The sequence below is a fragment of the Cardiocondyla obscurior genome, linkage group LG26, assembly GCF_019399895.1.
Source record: "Cardiocondyla obscurior isolate alpha-2009 linkage group LG26, Cobs3.1, whole genome shotgun sequence".
NCBI lineage: Eukaryota > Metazoa > Arthropoda > Insecta > Hymenoptera > Formicidae > Cardiocondyla > Cardiocondyla obscurior.
Genome location: NC_091889.1, coordinates 1,352,107 through 1,372,776, shown reverse-complemented (window position 1 = coordinate 1,372,776; position 20,670 = coordinate 1,352,107). Strand labels below are relative to the sequence as shown.

General features: G+C 38.0%; 1 protein-coding gene and 1 long non-coding RNA gene across 4 annotated transcripts; one reads left to right on the top strand and one right to left on the bottom strand.

Annotated features, from left to right (window-relative positions):
• Positions 1–1,463: 1,463 nt before the first annotated feature.
• Root (ciliary rootlet coiled-coil, rootletin) lies at positions 1,464–20,611 on the top strand. 3 transcript variants are annotated; one of them, XM_070672659.1, is made up of 27 exons: positions 1,464–1,930; positions 7,530–7,619; positions 8,703–8,924; positions 9,025–9,227; positions 9,481–9,865; positions 9,961–10,116; positions 10,179–10,481; positions 10,619–10,855; positions 10,937–11,073; positions 11,170–11,330; positions 11,402–11,532; positions 11,596–11,958; positions 12,085–12,444; positions 12,683–12,875; positions 12,970–13,329; positions 13,403–13,588; positions 13,678–13,922; positions 15,798–16,013; positions 16,086–16,287; positions 16,386–16,498; positions 16,624–16,800; positions 16,886–16,993; positions 17,066–17,245; positions 17,402–17,614; positions 17,704–18,009; positions 18,101–18,481; positions 18,559–20,611. In XM_070672659.1, exons 1-27 carry the CDS (start codon positions 1,922–1,924, stop codon positions 18,835–18,837), a joined length of 5,916 nt encoding a protein of 1,971 aa, XP_070528760.1. In that variant the 5' UTR covers positions 1,464–1,921; the 3' UTR covers positions 18,838–20,611. The 3 variants fall into 3 exon arrangements, with proteins under 3 accessions (XP_070528760.1, XP_070528761.1, XP_070528762.1); XM_070672660.1 differs by lacking the exons at positions 1,464–1,930; positions 7,530–7,619 and adding an exon at positions 8,412–8,496; XM_070672661.1 differs by lacking the exons at positions 1,464–1,930; positions 7,530–7,619 and adding an exon at positions 8,418–8,574.
• LOC139112004 (uncharacterized) lies at positions 14,508–15,333 on the bottom strand. The gene is made up of 3 exons (XR_011547309.1): positions 14,891–15,333; positions 14,720–14,816; positions 14,508–14,599 (listed from the first exon to the last, which is right to left on the bottom strand). It is a non-coding gene; the product is annotated as an uncharacterized lncRNA (long non-coding RNA).
• Positions 20,612–20,670: the final 59 nt, after the last annotated feature.

Here is a 20,670-nt window from a genome sequence, read left to right as displayed (position 1 = left end):
CGGCTTTCCCCAATCGCGCATTCGCCCTTGTACTTAATTCTCTACGTTTCAATGAGAAATTGTTTCGCTATCTATTTTTATTTTTTTTTTCTTTCTTTTTTCTTTTTCTTAATTCCTTGTAATATTATTTCATCTATTCGTATGTAAAAGTGCCAAATGTATGTCTCAACGATTTAATTAAATAATATACGCTTCAGCATCTCCGTTCGATACTTATTCCTCTTACTTGAATACATTTGCGAACCTCGCTGCCTCGACCGGGCCTCTAGGCAGCGTGTTGCACGACTTTTCGACACTAAAGTCCGCGCAATAAACCCGCAGATAGATTTACTACCGTTGTAATTCAGGACGTTAACCCGTCGCGTGTCCCGATAATACTGACAGAAAATGGAATCACTCCGTAACAGGAAATAGAGGTTTCTCCGATAGTAAATCTATCTCCCTCTATTTTGCGTTTTACTTCTGGCAGAGGTAATAAAAGTATCAACGATTTTTTTTTCTAATTCACCACTATAGGTACATTTTTCTACTCCGCGCAACTAGGTGAGAGTATATTTAGCCCCACGCACGGCGGAACCGTAGTTAAATCTCTCCACACACAAAACACTCCTTAGAAAAGTTTAAAAAAAAAAAATTTTTAATCTCTAATTAAAAAAAAAAAAAAAATAATAACAATTCTGAAAAGTGAAAAATTAGTCTTTACGGCTCGTAATCGAGTAGTGACTTGATAATCATTTTCCAAGTTGAGAACTTAGTTTTGCTGGAAATTGTCGAAAGGTAGGGAAAGAGAAGAGCGGAGGGAAGGTTTATCGTTTCCAAATACGCGGTACCATGTAACCTATATATCCCTTGTGGGTCAAATTCCGAAAACCTGCTGACGTGACCGCATCGATAAGCGGAATTCGCGTCGAGTGCCACGTGGAAAGGCATGGGGACCGATTCTCCAGATTGGAAAAACCTAATACGAGCTAGCTTTCCCCCTTTCGCCCGCTTTCCTACCTTAGAGAAGAGTGTACCATTCGCGGATTGCCTCCATCGATAAGTACGGAAAGAAATATATTTTCCCTGCGTGCTGGAAATAATTACGTGGTCGAACATGCGAAACGATATCTGCCAGCCGTTCCTTCGAGCAATTATACGAAAAGAAAGTTTTAATCGGGTGGACCGAATAGGCGGGTCACGTCAAAAAGGTATCCGTAGGACGAAAGAATCGTCCGTTTCTTAATTATCGGAATATTCGAAACCATCTTATACCTTTAAACTCCTGGAATAAAAATTTTTTTTCTATTCAACGTGTCTACTAAAAAAAAAAAAAAAAAAAAAAGTTATGAAAACAAATTTTGATTAAAAGTAACGAAAACGTAAATCCGTCATATCGCGATATCACAATTTTAATTAATTCCCTTACGATCTCTCCTAAATTATTTCAAATTTTCCTTCAATTTTCGAGCGCGTAACATTGTGTAATCCTAAAACTGATAAGAGGTATCACAAAATATTTTACTGCGTATCCAGGTGGCAAATTTCTCCCCCCGGTTACGTTCGCCCCGCGTTTGCCCGCCCTCGTTCGTACAACACGAGGGGATATCTAAGGGGATGTGCCCGAACACCCCCGCCGACCTGCGGCGTAAACCGGGGACCACGCTCGTAGGTGCGCACGCGATCCCGCCACCCGCGACGGGATCTCCAGGAACAAAACGGCAGAAGCGTCGCGACGTCGATCCGCCGACGAGCGTCTCAGTCAAGTCCGGCCGTCCGTAGCGAGCGCAAGCGACCGCACCCCCGCTGTTAGGGTTGCTACCGAGAAGCCCTGAAGAAACCGTACCGTCGCCAGCCGTGCTCCCTCGTCGCCGAGAAAGACTGTCAGTTCTTTTTACGGAAGAGCCAATTTCGCGAGGCCTATTCGAAATACGCTTTGAACATGCCGCGGGTAAGTTTTTTTTTTTTTTTCCACGAATATTAAATACTAGTATTAAAAATCAAATTAATTGTTCGTATGTCACTGATTTTTAATAATGTAATTTATAATGTACATGTATAGAAACGAGCTAACATCGGACGTAATATTTTTTTTTATTGTCGCTGGAGATTCGAAAAATTAATTTTATAAATATGTTGAATTCAATTGATAAAGAGATCTACTTGTTTCTTTCTTATATATTTTTTTTATAAGTTGTTGCATTTGAAAGAAAACTTTTTTTTTTTTTTTTTTAAATTACAATTGTATGTTTTTTAACAGTTATGCATTGAAATGAAAGCAGCGTTAGAGTTAATAAACCACATAACACTTTGAACCCCAAGTTTCTGCACGGATGTCTGTTGAAAGACCATTAAATTCTCGATTAGACATGAATTCCCGATGTCTAATTACGCGCGCGTTTGCACCGCTCTTATCGACCAAAGTCTTGGAACAAGCGGTTAACGCTGTAAGGTTCAATTAAACGTTCGCCGAGAGCGTAGAAATGAAATCGTCGGCTAACTAGTTCCACGTTCGCGAGAGTTGATTGACTCCTTTCATTATCTCGAACCGCACAAACGCTAGTGTTATGGAGAAGAGATTCTATTACCATCCGATTTCCTCATTCAATCGATGCAAACGTGAAACTGAATCAACTATAAAAGTTCACAACTAATGTAAGACTACTACTACCGTTATTTACGGTGCAATTATATCGAGATTTTACATTCCCCACGCGTGACTTAAGAAGAGAACATTCGTTTCTGCAACAGTAGAGTTACTACAGCATCTTCCATGTATTAAAAATAATATTTAAAAAATTAATATACACTTTTCGATCATATATCTAATTTGAAATAAATTACAGCGGTCAAAGTTTTCTGTTCGAAATAAATGACTTTTAAAGCGTTTTGTAAGAATGATCGTTTTACTTGATAAGAATTATTTCGATAGACAATTCAACCTTCAGTCATAAAAATTTTAATCTTTATTCGCGAGAACAAGGAAAAAGAAAAAAAAAACCCCTTGATAATATATTATAAAAGGTATCGTATGGTTGTGAAATGAGTGACCACTGGACAGTTTCACAAAGTATGACGCATTCGTTTAGGGGAGTGACGGCGTAAAATCGCAATAATCTATTCATGAACCGAGGTTCACTCTGTCACGTCCATTCAACCCAATCACACGCTCGTGGCCTTACGTCTCTCAATATAAAATTGTACAGATACGTGGGATAAGAATGTTTTCAAAGATTTCTTATTACGCGCTTAACGCAATTTTCCATTTTTTTTATTAGCCGAGCTGAAGCGGTGACTGTTCGCTGGCTAAAGGCGGCACGTATTAATCTCTTTTCTTCCTCGTGATTATTACATCACCATCGATGGAACCTCGCAGTTAGCGCAGACCTCGAAACAGCGTTTTGTTTCCCGATAAGACATTTTGCGCGACACACGTCGTGAACCTCGCGTGTATGTACTCATATGCGTACGTCACGTGAAACGTAAACTCAGTTGCGCACTTAAATTATACGCGCGCACCTCGGCGCGGTGCCGAGAGAAGTACGATCGATCGATATGATAAGTTAAGCAGCAAAGTACAATATCCTGCGTAACGTTTCTCCCTCGAAACCTTGGCGAGTTGGTTTCGTCGCGGGAATTTTCTGCGCGAAAGCGGACTTTTTTTTCGTAAACCCTGGATGCGCTTGTTTTTTTTTTTTCCCCCAAGTGGTGAAAACTTTTATCGCATGTCCGTGTTTTGCACAATTCCCAAAAATGCTGCCGCTTACAAATCATCGCGAGCAATGTTCATCACCGTTATATAATTGTATTAACTAAGCTGACGCAACGTTTTAATCAACGCTGAAGCGAAATAAACAAATATATGTTAAATTTTATTTACATATGTATTCGTACGACGTATAATTAATTTTATTATTTATTACAATTTCGATTTTTCTAACTTCTCGTCTCCATGTGCCAGATTCATTTCAGACTTGGAATTTTAATCATTGAACATTGACCACAAATAATTTCCGCGTGTCTGCTCTCTCTCTCTCTCTCTTTCTCTGTATTTTTTTTTCTTTTTTCTTTTCTTTTCTATTTACTCAAGATTTCACGTTAGTAGTGGCGAAATTGGGTCGATAGTGCAACAGAATCCGCAAATATGCAAATAGAACGGATAAAACCGATTACAAAAGTGCGAGGCAAAAATCGGAAATAGAAGTGCTTCGAAATGTTATCAGAAAATCCAAAAGCGGTTATCGTAAAGGACACTCGGCTCGTAACGCAATCACGTTTTACCCACGAGATACGTTTAGCATGTGCAGCATAGACATTGCTTTTTTGCAATCACCCGGATTTTTTTCCCCTCGATACTGCAAGCGATAGCGTTGGTCGTCGGAAAATGTTATCGTCAAAATATGTACGGAGATTAGCTCGCTGAGAGCGCCACTCTCGGCTTTGTAATAAAAGTTGATCTCTCAATAAAGTTCACGACATATATACGATAACGCGAAACGAGAATTGGTGCGGTCTGCACTTGATCAAGGGTAAAGATAGGCCATCCTAGCCGCGAACTCTTCTACTACTGCGATGCAATCGCAAGACGTTTACCCCGTTCGCGTTGCCATTTACATTTCTTTCTCCGTGCGCGAGCAGCATCCGGCGGCCGAAGCCGCGTGCTTCCCCGATCGCTTCGCGAAATTTTGTACGCTACGTGATTTTCGTCGTAGAAACACAAGTCGAGCCGTCGGTTGTCTTTTTTGTGTAAAATTCTCCGGTTATCGCGCGCTCGACTTTGTCCTGCCTCGAAACGGAAAGAGAGGAAAAAAAAAAAGGGCAAGGAAGAAAAGACGAGGAAGGAAACGGCGAGCATGGATTCCCCCACGTTTTGTTAAAAATCCGCGTATAGTTCTCTATGAGCGCTCTTATCGTTGCGGGTCGAAGCAAGAGGGCCGAGAGGAGGAAAAACGATACGGTTTCGCTGACCCACGAAGCTATAGTCTGCAAGAACTTTTTTATTTGGCAGACACAGGCAGACAACGGCCTGATCCGCCCTCAATGATGCCCTTCGATGCAGCTTCAACAGCACAAAATTGGAAAAAAAAGCAAAGAGAGAGAGGAGAGAGAGAGAGAGAGAGAGAGAAAGAAAGGTTTATCTTGAATCTACATATTTTTATGTATTAATTTATTATTTTTTTTTATTAAATCGACCTTTCTTTAACGCAGTTTTATCAATCAGCACGAGGGCCGCGAGTGATCGGGCTCAAAAACCGATATTTTTATGTGTAAAAAAAATGCTATTGCCTACGAGATTACCGCTATCATGCAACGCGTAATAAACGAATAAAGACGCCTCCATCAGTCTGGGTCGCCATTGATACCGAAACGAAGTTTTGCACTTCGGATCAGACATTTCCGCACTTCGTTTGTCACTCGTGACAAATACAATTATCTGAAATTATTGTTGATCTCAAAGTCCAATGTTAAGTTACGTTCCGTGCGGCACGTGCGCTTCCGACAAGCAGGAGCTAAACAGCGGCACCGCGTATCATAATTAAGCGTATGTATATCGGTCAGCGATATAACGCGACGACGAAGAAAAAAGTTGGTTGTTTTTATTTCTTTCTTTCTTTCTTTTTTTTTAGCGACGAACTACACACGATTAAAGAAAATGCTTTTGTAAAATATTTTATTTGCAGCAACCTTGCCTTTATAATTTTTGATAATTTCGAAATATTATTAGATCGTCCTTAAAGAACTCGACGAAAGAAGAGCCCGGCTCTCAATTTTTTTTTTTTTTTTCTACGACCTATTCTTGAGAAAACCGAATCTTCTCTTCGAGGCGCGAGGGTGCGGCGCGTCGAATTTTCCTTCTTTCCTACGTATACAGGGCCTTCGGTATCTGGCATCCGAGCGAAAGGCAGAAGCTCGTGCCGCTGCCAGGTACTGAATGGCACCAATCGATATATGCCCCTGGTCCGCCAGAAGATAACACCCAGACCCGCTTGACTTTTCGTACAAAGTACTTTCTCTGCATTACTTTTAGCTGTGACGATGACTTGGTGACACCGCGCGAACCGGCGACCGATTGCAATTTCCACTGCGTAAAATCACCCTCTGGCGGACTCTGACCCCGCCGGTCGCGGGGTGTAATGATTTTCGCGCGTTCTTTCCGAATCGTAGTTTTTTCGAGGCGTTCGTTAACCTGCGCGAGTCATCGGTCGCACGTCACTCTTTCATCATCGCTTGCGTCATGGAAAGATGTAAGACGTATCTCGTCGATGGATATTGTAGTATCCTCGCGCTTGTTTTGCGCCGAGCTTTTAAGTACATTTTGCAACAGCAGATACGGTCAATTGAATTCTCGGCAAGAACCGATAGAAACTGGCCCCGAATAGTTTTAAAACGTATCCCGTTGTAAACTAAATGGCCTAAATAATGCGATAAGGCTGTCCGATCGATCCGGTTCCACGGTGAATCTCACGATGCCGGTCGCCCGGCGCGTCTCAACTATTTATTCGTGCGATCGTACATTACGCTTCATGAGAATTTCGCAGCTGGGTTAATAACTACCGCGAGATAAACTGCAGCCCCGATTTATACATCGACGCCGCATTTCGTCGACTGTGCATGTACATACACATTAATCCCGTTATGATAATAAAGCGAACGTTTGCCTCGACAAGTATTATATAATTGTCTGGTCAATGCTCACGAAAACTAGTCTTTCTTTTTTATTTTCTATTTATATATTAATTTCTTCCCTCATTTTTAAGCTCGACAGCGGTATAAAATTAATATTAATTTTAACGTAAAACTTGCAGAATTCGTTATACAAAAAAAAAAGAAGAAAAAAAATATATATATATATATATATATTGTTTAATTTAAGTTCCATAATTTAGATTTCGAGCAGTTTATCATCGAGTTTATTTCTGCACATGTTAAAGTCACCAAAAAAAATGATAAATAAATAAATAGACATTATCGCGGTTCACCTAAAAACGATATAACTGACATAAAAAGACTACGACGACAGAGACGAAACACAGAAAATATTTAGAACCTCTACTTCGCCAATTTGTTTCGTCTTCGTATCACGATAACGACATATTTTGATAGCAAACACTGCCTTCAACGCTAAGATCATTAAACAAGCTGACCTATCATAACTCCAAATGCATATCGTCGGTCGCGGGTTCAACCATTAGAGGCCGATAGCGATCTACAAGGGAAGAACTCAAACTGGACAAATGCAGATTAATCCTGACGCGTTTTATCACTTTAATTGGGTTTAATCTATTCGTCGATATGTATCGAGCGGGAGAAAACAATTCAACAGTCGGCGGCAATTACGGTTGATAAGCTCGAGCGTGGTTTGTTGAAAGCTCGAGAGATTACTAATTACAGAATCCTCGGAAAAAAAAAAAAACAAGTCAAATATAAGTGAAATATTTGAATTGTACTCACAAGACTGCCGCAACTTGTCGTCGAAGCAGAGGCGCGCGAAATAACGAGCCTCCATCAAATTAACCGGAAAGAAAATTAATATGACACGTCTGTTGCAGCCAGTTTCGAAGGGAACATCTCAATTATCGGCACGGGGACAGATGGACAGGCGGCGGCCACCGTTTCTCAGAGCTTCTAAACTTAAGGAGGTAAAGGAATACTTGAATAAGCTAACCTCGTGCCGCGAGAGTAAACGAATACTTATAAATCAGCTTATATTGCATTTCGTTATTTCGAAAAATATTAATTCTCATTACTTTCCCGGGTGTTTGAGACGAAAACGTTCCATAAATGTACTCACCGCGCGAAAAGGTTATTAATCGCAGAAGCTACGATTCGCGTCAGCTCCGTCTGCCAAATGTACGACTATGTTCCTCGCGCACAATGTACATGTATGATATATATATATATATATATATATATATATATATATATATATATATATATATTACGTTTAAAAGAATAAAAAGCGTTTACAGGCACCGTGTAATATCCGTAGTTCGTCGTTGAAAAATTATTTTAGAGCAACGGTTGCCTTGAACGTAGAAGAAACAAGAGTGAACGATGTTGCGCTAGTGACGCCTAGTGTTAATAAAAAACGTATCTAACTGTCATTTTTGACGGCGGAGCAGTTGGTACGCCAATGGATCTGATGGTTGCCGTTGCCATGCCGACCGGCAATAAACAGTAACCAAAACCTTAACCCTAATCCTAAAACTCTAAACTAAATTCAAAGATGTGCACGACTTTACGTTTGGTTCCTGTGCACCCTCACTTTATTTATTACTTGATATAAATGTCAGTTATTGATATAATTTATCTGTATAATATCGAATGCTGTGCCAAAAGTAATTGTAAATGATTGAAAATTGTATAAGTGAATTAGGATGAATCGCGATATATATATATATATATATATATATATATATATATATATATATATATATATATATATTAATTGTAATGATTTCAAGTAAAAATCTACGATGAGATAATTAAATTCTCAACAGCGACATGTTTTATCACGTACGTATTTGTACAACTCCTTGCAGTTTTTCTTCGTAAGACTTTATTTATGTGTATCGATTGAAATCGAATTATCAGGTGAAAAAAAAAAAGGGGAAAAAGGTTATATTGATATAAAAGTATAATTTAAATTATTTTTTTAACTGATTAAAAAGAGAACGCAATTTCCTGTAAGCTCGTAACGTGCAAAAAATATTCGTTTTCAGACGGAGCGAAGTGGTGGAAATAAAATGGATTCTGCACGCAGCGGGGGTGCTAAAGAAGATCAAAACAGTGATGAAGATTTGTCGCCAGACGCTCTAATCAGGCAGAATTACGAGCTCCGTCACCGTTTGGAAGAGGAAACCGCGAGTTACAAGAGACGTTTGGACACGTATCGACAGGCTCAGCAGCATCAAGCTGCCCTTGTCTCGCGATTACAAGCTAAAGCAAGTATCCTTGATTTTTCGGTATTAATTTTTTAATATCAATTCTATGGAAGCTAGAACAAGCCGACGACGAGTGAGGGATAATTGGAAACCATTTCAGGTTCTGCAGTACAAACAAAGATGTTCAGAACTAGAGAATCAGATGACGGAAACGATTCCATGTGACTCTACTAAACCAACGGGAGCCACAGTGTCTTCCACCACGGTACTGGAGGCTGCGCATCAAACACTTCGGGATATACGCGAGGAGCAAATTCAAGACATGGATACCGCTTTGAAAAAGCTTGGGGACGAACGACGAAAGTATGTAGAAATAGTATAAGGGGCAGGGGTAGGCAAACTTTCGATAAAAAATTAAGAAATTAATATTTTAAGCTTTAGAAACTAAGAGGATATCGTGCAGAAGTTTACACAACAAATTTCTACAATTTTTTATTTATAAAATTTTAATAATAGTAATTATCACACATTGCAAATTTCTTGATGCATTAACTTTAACTAATCTCTATGTGAAGTTTATTTATTTTTGCCTTGTGTAAAAATATCTTTTTCGTAGGTGCGAAGAACTTTTGCAACTAAACGCATCGCTGAAAGATCAACTCGAAGAATCTCATCAAACAAACGAGGCACTAACTAATGACTTGCAGAAATTAAGTAACGATTGGGATATACTAAGAGAAGAATTGGCTATTAAAGAAGACGAATGGAAGGAAGAAGAACAGGCGTTCAATGAATATTACATTTCCGAACACAATCGATTGCTGAACCTGTGGCGAGATGTTGTCTCAGTTAAAAGACTGTTCGCGGAAATGAAATCCACTACGGAGAGAGATTTGTCTAAAATACGGAACGAAATTATTTCGTCATCTAACGAGATGACATCGGCATGCAATAGCACGAATTTCACTATGAAGCTTCAAGCGAGTACAGCACAACCCACGGTAGAATCCGTTAATAACTGTATATGATTAATAATACTTTATATATATGTATATATATATACACATATAAATGCATATATATCTCCTTATTATAGCCATCCCAGAAAGTTCAACAACAGGAGGAGGAACAAACCATGACTATTCTAAAAACGGAGATTACGGCACTTAAGCAACAACATGCCACCGACCAGCACGAAATTCGCACCAAAGACGACCGAATAGATCAGCTCATTCGAGAGATTCGCAATTTGGTAAGCACCAATTTACTTCAAATGTGATTTAGTTTTAACGCCACGTTTTTCGAAATTCGCAGGAAGAGAGATGCGGCGTTTCTGAAGCAGCGGTGAGCCAAACCGTACGCATGCAGGAAGATATTGAGGTACTGGAGTCCGCATTGAGAGACATTGCGCATGCCGTAATTCAAGATGCTGAGAGTCGGGACGCCGATGTTAAACAGGGATCTCCGCATATCCATCTGTCACCTAGTGGACTAATCCAGCAGAGATCGCCAAAAAGAAGCACGCGAAACAGCACTATACCGGTGTTTGCCGAAAGTACTCTAAATGCAGTACGAGCAGCTTTGCAGAAGAATCAATTAACGATACGCGAGCTACAGGTACGAGTCCATAATACTTCATATTGGAGAAAAAAAAGAACAAAGAATACATTTGCAAAATATATATATATATATATATATATATATATATATATATATATATATATATATATATATCTATAAATTTTCTGCTTCAGATAAAATCACAAACGAATAAGGAGCAGATTCTATCGATGCGTAAGCAATGCGACACCGCGGAGGAAAACGCTCAGATGTTAAATAAGAAAGTTGTGGAATTAATCTCTGAATTGGACACATGTCGCTCGCAATGTGCTCAACTAGATCAGGAAAAAGATATGCTGCAGAAAAGTTTCGACACTGTGAAGCTGGAGAAAAACGCATTGGATAAAAATAAAATGGAACTTAATAGCACGGTAAAATCTCTTAATTGATATTTCTCACGTTTGTTATTATAAATTTATTCATGTTCTCTTTTTTTTCTATTTCTATTATAGATAGAAGCTCTTAAAAATAATTACGAAAAACTGCAAAAGACGAGTAATAAATTACAAAAATTGTGCGACAACTTGGAAGATGAAAAGATGTATTTGCAAAATGAACTTGGCAGAATATCAGAAGAGGCCGATTTAAAGTAAGTCATAAAAAAAAAAAAAAAAATTATTTTATATATTATTACTTTCAATTAAGTTATACAAATTATTACGTAATTTAAAAATATGACTTTTAGGGAGTTAAGTTTACGATCAGAGGAGGATAGATGCAGTAAAATGAGAGAAGAGCTCTTGACGCTGCGAGAAGATTTAAGTAAAGCTTATCTCGCTAAAGACATGTTGGAACAACAGAAGTTAGAAACCGATGGTTTGATCTCTCAGATCGAAAAAAGCAAAGGTAGCCTGCGTTCTCACAGATTATGGATTTTAAATAAACTACGATATAAATATCTCACATAAATAATTTAGGCGATCTTGAACTGGAACTGGAACGTATATTGCTGGAAAAGTCAGATGTACAAGAGATTTTAATGAAAATGGAAGCAATGTGCTCTAATCACGAGCAAGACAAGCAAAGGTTGCAGGAGGAATTGAAAAAAGTAATGCTCACCATTACCATCGGTACGATATACCATTAAATATTAACGAAAATTTTATTTCAGATGGTAGACGAAAAAAATAAGCTCGCGAGTCAATGCGTCGATCAACAGGGCGATCTAAATTCACTGAGAAAAGAATTGCTGCAGGCTGAACAAATTCGACTCGACGTAGAGTCTGAGAAAGTTACGCTTAATGAAAAAATCAAATTTTTGGAGATAGAAAAAGAGAAGGTGGAAATGGAATTGGGCCAAGTGACACGCGAACGTAGCGATTTAAGCAATCAATTATCAGTGCTGGCGCGAAAAAAGGAAACGTTAAACGAGGAGCTCATGCGACTCAGGCAGAGATTGGAGCAGTCCAATGAAATGAACGCACGAATAAACAGAAACCTAAAAGATCTAGTGAAAGATAATGAAGAAAAACAGGTACAAACGATATACACGTTTTAATATTATGTTACATTATCTATACATAAATTTATAACTTTAATTTATATTATTATATGTGTGATATATAACGTAAAAATAAGCTAATTAGTTTTATTTGTACAGGTACTTTTAGAAACAAATGAGAAAGAATTTCAAAGACTGCAAGAACAGCTTGCTTCGATGCGCATGGAGAAAGAAATGTTAGAAGGAGTACTGTTCGATACGCAGACAAATTTGGAAGCTACTCACGTTAAAAAAACGCAGTTGGAGAAAGAGCAAAAAGAGCTATTAATAAAACAGGAAAGTTTCAAGGGACAGGTGACACGATTAACGAAAGAATTGGAAAACAGTGAGAAACGTGCGCAAGACATCAAACAGTCACTTATGCAACAGAGTGGCGATCAGATTGCGGAATTCCAACAAATTATATCAAATATGAAAAGACAATCGGAAGACAACATAAAGAAGATAAGTGACGAAAAGGTATTTAATCTATTTTATGTTTTATTCTATTTTATACGTCTTTATAATGTTGATAATTGGAAAAAAAAAATCTTACTCATCGGTTTAATGCGTAACGGACAGAGTTCAATCACGTAGCTGTTGCGACACTGGCAATATACAAATATATAATATTAAAAAAAAAAAAAAAAAAAAAAAAAATTAATATAAAATTTAAATTAAATAAAAGTGTCTTCTTTTTTTTTTGCAATATTTTCAGGAACAAGTTAGAATAAGCTTAGAAAAGCGTCTGCAACAGTCTTTATTACAAATGGAGGGAGAGAAAAATGAGGACATTAATCAGTTGCAACAGCGTATAGAAGAGTTGCAGCAACATATAGAGAATTTATGTAAACAGCACGAGGAAGCGCTTCTCAGAGCCGAAAATGATAAACAACAAGCACTTTTATTAGGTGCGTAAATAAGTTTTTAATTAATCTTAATTAAGAATTTTATAACATCAATTTTTATAAAAACCTAAATTGAATATATTTAATTTTATTATAGCTCATCACGATCAACAAGCTTTGATCGAGAAGATAGATACTATTATGCGCGAATTAGAGGAAGAAAAGACCGTCTTAGAGCGCGTTAAAAGAGAAGCTTCTGCACGTGCTGAGCAAGAACGAAATAATACAAATCAGCTGCGCGACGAGTTAAATCGTCTTAAAGCAAAGTTAGACGAGACAAAACTGAAGGCTAGCGAGGAAAAGATAAAACTTGACTTAAAGCTCGAGGAGTTATGGAAGGAACGAGAATCCACGCAACGAGAAGTCGAAGAACTGCAGGTTCAACTGCACATGACGGAAGATAAAGTAGATAGTCTACAAAATCAATTACACGATACCGTTAGGAAACTAAAGGATGGTAATGACCTTTTCTTTTTCTCCTCAATCTGTTCGATCGTAGTCGTTACACGCAATTAATTATTTTATTGCAGCCGATAACGTCAATGAAACGATGCGTAAAGAGTTAGTTGATGTACGAAGACAATTAGCAGATACCACTTACGAAAAAGAAAAGTATAACAATAGTAACAAGGAATTGCGGGAACATGTTAAGCAAATTGAAAGTGAAAGAAGGGAACAAGGAAGGACGCTGGAGGAGTCGTACCAGAAAATAGCAAGTTAGTTTTGTTTTTGTTCCTTGTCTTTTTTCGCGAATAAATAGGCATGTTTGATGATTAGGATGAGTCACTAAAGTGTCCGTGCTTAGCATTGGAAGATACAAAAGCGACCATGGACGTCGAGAGAACGCGTTTGCAGGGGCAAGTACGCGACATGGAGCGTGAGGCGTTGCAGCTGCAACAGCAGCTTCGTTTTACTCAGGACGAGCTGCATAAGTGCCACGAGAACAATGCCCAGGCGCAAAACGAAGAAAAGGAGCTACAGGCCAGACTAGCTAACGAAATCGAAGAGAGAGAACGCATACAACTACAACTGCATCAAGTAAAGAAACAGGTAAAGAAACACTTTTATTTTTCTATATTCGATTTCAATCACTTGGACAAACTAGAATCATACGCACGCTTCGCGTGCGCTATTTTTCGGCATATTCCAATTTATGCGCGTTATTTTAATTGAGTAATTTATGGTCGACGACATGTTATCGATTTAAGAGAAAGAGAGATTAAAGAGATCGATTAAAAACTGCGAAAAAATAAAATCATGCAACTCACTCACCAATCTGCATGAGCTTCAGCGGAGTTGAAGAATTCTGCCGGTGACTGTAACATAAAAAAGAAAATATTAATGTAGACATGTCATTTAATTAATGAGATTCATAAAAAAAATGATTTTTTAATTTTTTTTATTTATACTTACTTAAAAGTTGCTCCGCCGATGCAGGATGCCCTTCCCGGGCCTGCTCCTCCTCTCAGATGGGACGTGTCGAGCCATCCTTCCGCGCACTAGAAACTCGCGAACGCGACCGAATTAATTAATACCGCGAAAATTAGTTAACACTTACGCGCGCTTTTTTTCGGCACTTCCGTAAAAAATTATCGTAAAGAAAAAACGCCCGATAACTAACGGAACTTCCGAGCGACCGACGAACCGGCTACGGTTCGTTTAATGAAATATCGACGTGCGGCACTTTATCTCGCTCAACTCTGCACAGCAGCGGAGTTCCTCTTGATCTGTAACAGAAAAATAAAAAAATTATGTTGCGGATATTAAATTTAATTAAATAAAAAAAAAATTTTTAAATGTTATAAAATATCTAAAACATTTTATACCGAAGAAAAATTGATACTTACCCCGGGGTTGCTCCGCTGGGGCAGGATACCCTTCCTGGGCCTCCTCCTCCTTCTCTCAGGATGTCGGGCTGGTCCTTCTTCAATAGTGGAATATTATCTGAAACATAAAAATTCAAGTTGATATTATATTCTGTTCGATGTGTTATTCAGCGCGTATTGTATTCGTCTTACCGTGCGCGTGTTTTGGTGCCGAGTGACCGGACGCACAGTTCAACACTAGCACAGCTAGCGGCGCACCGTCCCCGCGCTCCCCGCGCCTACAGTCGTGAGTCCCGGACCCACGCAATACGCAATGCGAAACGAGCCAGCTGACTGCCGCTAGCGAGCACTTATCCCCTTTCCCCGTGCTCCTTGTGGCTGCTCCACCGATGTAGGATAGACCGGACACGTGTCGAGTTATCCTTCCGCGCACTCGTGAGATAGTCCACGTACTCCCGTTAAATCATCGATCTCGACACGAGAAACTCTTGCTACGACGTAAAGCAAAGTTTGAGAAATCACCTTTTGATTCTTCGGTCAATTGCTCGCGTATCGTCGCCCGACTACGAATACGCGAATTTATCGCGGCGGAACGAGACGATTCACTTTCGTTTGACCGGTCGAATGTTGGTGAATTAACACGGCGGTGTTCTGCGGTTTACAAGGCCTCCAAGAGCGAGACGAGACACAAATACGCGACGATAAACCGTGAGAGACACTCGCGGATGTCTCGATGATATATTGGAAGGCCTGCGAGAAAACTTTAAAACGTTCCTCTCCGTCCGGCCGGCGTATCTCGACTGCGCAAAAGGTTGCGCAGACCGTCAGCGATCAGGCGATGGAGGGAGCGCTGTGATAGTTCGGCGCTAGGGTCTTCTGTCACCCTCCTCCTTCCCCCCCCCCATCCCCCCGACTCTGGTGGTTGCGGGTGAGGCACGGGAAATCCGTCTTTACCTGAACATATTAATTAATTATTAAAATAAAACCAAACCTTAAAATTGCTAATTTGATAGCATTAATGCAACCATTAAAATTAAACAAATTTCAACTAATTCAGAGCGTCTCATGGATTTTTAAAAATAGAATCTGGTTGTTGCAGGTAATCGACTTGGATAACAGTCTGGAAGTCACACGGCAAGAACTTGGAAAATTACGCGCGCGAGCGGATGAAGAAGATGAAAGATGGCGTTCCCGGGAACAAGAATTGTTGGTGCGGCTGGAAGATAGCCGCTGTCGCGAAAGAAAATTGGAAGATCAGAAACATAATCTCGAAGTTTGTTTGGCCGATGCAACCCAGCAACTTCAAGAACTAAAGGTATTTTTCAAAGAAGGCTAATACACAGAGTTTGTGTATTGTTTGCATGAAATTAAGTATTTCTAATTTTAGGCGCGCCTTGGAGGATCGGAAGGCAGAGTAAGAGCACTAGATGCACAACTGTCGCAATTGGAAATTGCTAAAAAGGAAGTGGAACAGAAACTGAGTAGCGTCGCCTCGACATTACGTCGTATCGCCGGTATTCAGATGGATGGAAGCGTAAACATGCCATTTAAATTGATGAGTCCTTCTAGGAGATGGAGTCCAGCACGTGGTAATTTTTTTTTTTTTTTTTTTTTTTTTATGTATAATAATATGATACTACTATTTCTTGTTGCGTAAAATGCAATTAAGATGTATTTCTCAATCAAGCTCAAGATCATGGTGATAGCAGCAGAGACATCATACTGGACGTTGATCCTGAAGCTGTAAGAAAAGGAGTAAGGTTGCTCATGCAACAAGTTGCTCAAATCGAACGCGAAAGAGTACGTTAAACTAAAGATTATATTATACTAGAAGAAATCTGCACTACATACGCGCTGTTTCTTAGAAAATTGCGAGTTCTGTACTGTCTAGTATAATAAAATCTGTAATAATTTTCAATTTCTAGGATGATCACAAAACAGAACTGTATAGTTTGAAGAAGCAACTAAAGGAATCTCAAGAAAATCAAAGTAATACGGATGTAAAAGTTAATAACCTTCTGGCTAATATTCGAACGCTTCAGGAAGAAAAGAAATCTATTGAAGTAAAATTAAGTCAAACACAAACTAGCTATCAAGCACAGGTATATTTTTTTTTTTTTTTTTTTTTTTTTTACGTTCTACATGTCTTGCATTTTACTTAGAAAGAACACATTTTGATTTTCTCAGCTGGAGGTACTCCAACAAAAGACAGGAGAATGTGAGCAATTAAATGAAAAACTGACAACCTTAGAGATAAAGATGAGCACCGAGTCGGAAGAGAAATCTCAGTATGAGGTATGATCTAAAAGAAATACTCTCGCAATCCCTACATACATTCTCAGTGCATATAATTTCGCGTTTGTTTAGGATAAACTGGAAAAAATGAAACAAGAGTTGAATAGGTTGGAAATCGAGAAGCGTAATCTTCAAAAGGAAATCCGTCATAGTGACTCTCGTGTAACAGAAATGGAATTACACCGAATGTCTCTGGATGGCGATTTCCAAAGATTGCAAATGATGTTGCAGGAAAAAGATGCGCATATTCAAGTGAGATAAAATGATAATGAAATTATGATTGCATAAAAATTTTTAATTATGCAAAATAATTTTGTATTTTGAGAAAAACGTTATATTCGAATCAATATATGAATAATGTCGATTAATTTTTATTTATATTTATTTATGATAATTAATTTTTTTTAGAAGTTACAAGACCGCTTTGACACCCAAAGCCGTACAACGGCCGGTTTAGAAGAACGTTGCACTTCATTAAAATCTACTATAGAGCAATTAAAACTATCGCTCGAGAAGGCATCTGCTACAGAAAGCGAGCTTAAGAGTGAAATAAATTTGTTACAACACAATGTGATGGAGGTGACTACTTTCTCTCAAAGTAATAATGAAAAACTCAAACAGGTAAAACATAATAGAAACTATTCTTCTCTAAGTTTTTTATTTAAATTAAATTTTATATTATAAACTGGCATACGTGTATCTTATTTCAGATGCAGAAACAGCTTTCGAACGCGGAAAATGATCGTAGAATATTATCTGAACGTTTAGAAACGACACAGCAGAACTTGAGCAAGTTAAAACACACTAATCAATCTCTGATCGATCAAAATGCACGGCTGCAGAATGAATTAGCTAATAATGAGGTGCAGCGATCTGCTCTAGAGTCACAATTAAGACTATCCGCGTGGCCATCAGAAGGCGGCGCGACTAAAGACGAAGAATTATTGCGTCAATTGCAAACTGCTCAGAGAGAAAGAAGTGAGATGAGGGGAAAAGTAGATGCACTCAACGACAAGGTGAGTTTAATTATGCTTTGTAATTAAATGTGGCGAGAACGAAGAAATAACACCCATAACTCAACCTGTTATATATATTATGAAACTCTAGATAAAGCTGTTGGAAGCTGACAAACGTAATTTGGAGCGTCAGCTCGCTTCAGGCAAGACTAGTGCTCGAAGCAAAAGTTACGAACGCCCGGAAAAGGCACATGTAGAACTTCTGGGCACTAGTTATAGTCTTGATAATTTGGAGCATGAAAATAGAGAATTGAGATTAAAGATACGCAAATTGGAGGCCCAATTAGCGGAGAAAGAAGCAGAACTTATACGCATGAAATCAACCTATATTCATTCCCATTCGTTACTGGACACGAGTCGCGATAGAAGTGGAGAATTAGAACGGATCAGAGCCGCGCAATTGCAGGCCGAGAAACTGTTAGAGGCAAGAGAACAAAGTCATCGTCAGCAAGTGTCGCGTTTAGAAAATCAGGTATACATTTTACATATTCATATAATTTTGATCATTATCTGATACTGATAAATTTATAACGTAACATATATATTTAGATACAATTATTACGAGAGCAGCTCAATCAAGAGATAAAACGTAGGCAGCTATACGTTTTACGGAGCTCGCGGGCCGGAAGAGAAATGCAACAGTTGCGACAAGCGTTGGGCGACTCTTTGAGAACCGTGGCGCAAGATCCGTCTCTGGACGCGGTGTTATTGGAACACGAGGCACGTAAATTGGACTCGACTCTGACAAGTAGCACTAGTTTACCGCCATCGTTAGCTTTACCCGCTCCACCGTCGTACCGATCCAGCACGCCGTCGCAATTCAAATAATGCATAAAGTAATCGTGGACTGAATTTTCTCCGAAAAACTGCCAGTATATATATATATATATATATATATATATATATATATATATATATATATTATACATTTATATCAAGCGTAGTACTTATATATTCCAAGTATGGTACTTGTATGCTGTACTGGAATATTTATGTCGGTGTATGGGTATTTGTAAGTTATATTTCTTCGAGTATAAAGTACACTGAGAGGCAGATATGGTACTTAAATATAAAAATATTTCTTGGTGAGCGTTCGATCATCGTATGTTAAAGAAAAAATATTCCAGATTAATTACCGCGATAAATTCATAACGTCTCGTTGATATCTCGTAATCGGGACAATCGCAAGACGTTTTTCGATGACTTTTTCATTTGATATGCAATTTTTTACATTTAATATATATTGAATTTTTTACGATTTTACTTTGTACGAATATTATGCTTCCAATAACGAACGTTACATAAAAGAAACATATTTCATACAGTTTATTAATACGCATTTCATATACGATGTTTTTTGTGGTGCACATGCATTTTACAAGATTGATGAATTAACAGTAATATTCGTAACTTTGTTTCACTACCTCGATTCTATCGATTAATAATCTACAATATGTCCATTAGTATTATTACCGACCAATTTAAACTTACGAATTAATTTATTAGTTTAGACATCAAGATATATATACATATATAGTATGTATATATGTGTATATATGACTTATTTATGTTTTATTTTGCAATGGAAAAGGCATCTTGAGAAAATAAAACGTGTACACGCTGATAATCTAACAATAAGTAACGAGAAATGCTTATAAAAGTAGGCGGCAAAATAAAGAGAAAAGATGCTATGTTTAGTCTCGTTTCCGAGACCAAAGTAAATCAGCAAACAGGAGCATTGTAGAGATTACGCTTTCGATAATCAGATAGATGCAAAGCAACTGCATGAGTACATTTATTATTGTAAAGCATACAGAACGGCGGCTAAGGTGGAAGAAGAAGTCGCGACGACGTAAAGATGTCCTCAAAATAATTAAAAATTATTTTAATGCCATCTGAATGTCAGTTTAATATTGTGACCTCTTATTCTATCGAGAGCCAAAGTAATAGGATGGAGCTGACTAAAAGAAAGTACAGACATAGATGACGAGATGGACTGTGTCTGTTCTTTACTATTGAGAATATAGACAACCAGTCCTGCAAATGTAGCCTGCCTCGGTCGAGCCGATACGGAATGGCTAAAAAAAAACTATCAAGGAAGTACTATTTTGAACCAAATTTTTTTGAGCAAGAAATATCAAAATTAAATTATTAAATTATTCGTTGGGGAACTCTAAGTTAACTAATTCGTTCTTTATCAGAAATATTGTAATCCTAGCTCTTACGATAAGTGAAATTTGTATTAATTTTATGTCTCATCTCGAGTTCTTAAACTAAAAGCATCATCGTTAATATTACCGATCTAAATTATATAAATATATATACATATATATAATTGAAATAAATATTTTCACGCTGTGTTTAACGGAAATAAGTCTGTTGAAAAAGAAGCGCTTTTAGATATGGACTCGTGTAGAAATATTATATGTTGTGACATCGTTAAATCGTGTTTTATATTCACGTTCACATTTTTAGAGGAAAAAAAAAAAAAAAAAATATATATATATGTATGTATACAAAGCATTAGAAAAATCTCAAAAGTCTGTTGTTATATCATTGAGTTGTACATTTGAAATTAAATATTACTCACCGCTATTACGTATTTCAGCTGTGTGCCTCTTCTAGTGACTTCCTTAAATTGTTATTTTCGCACAATTAATA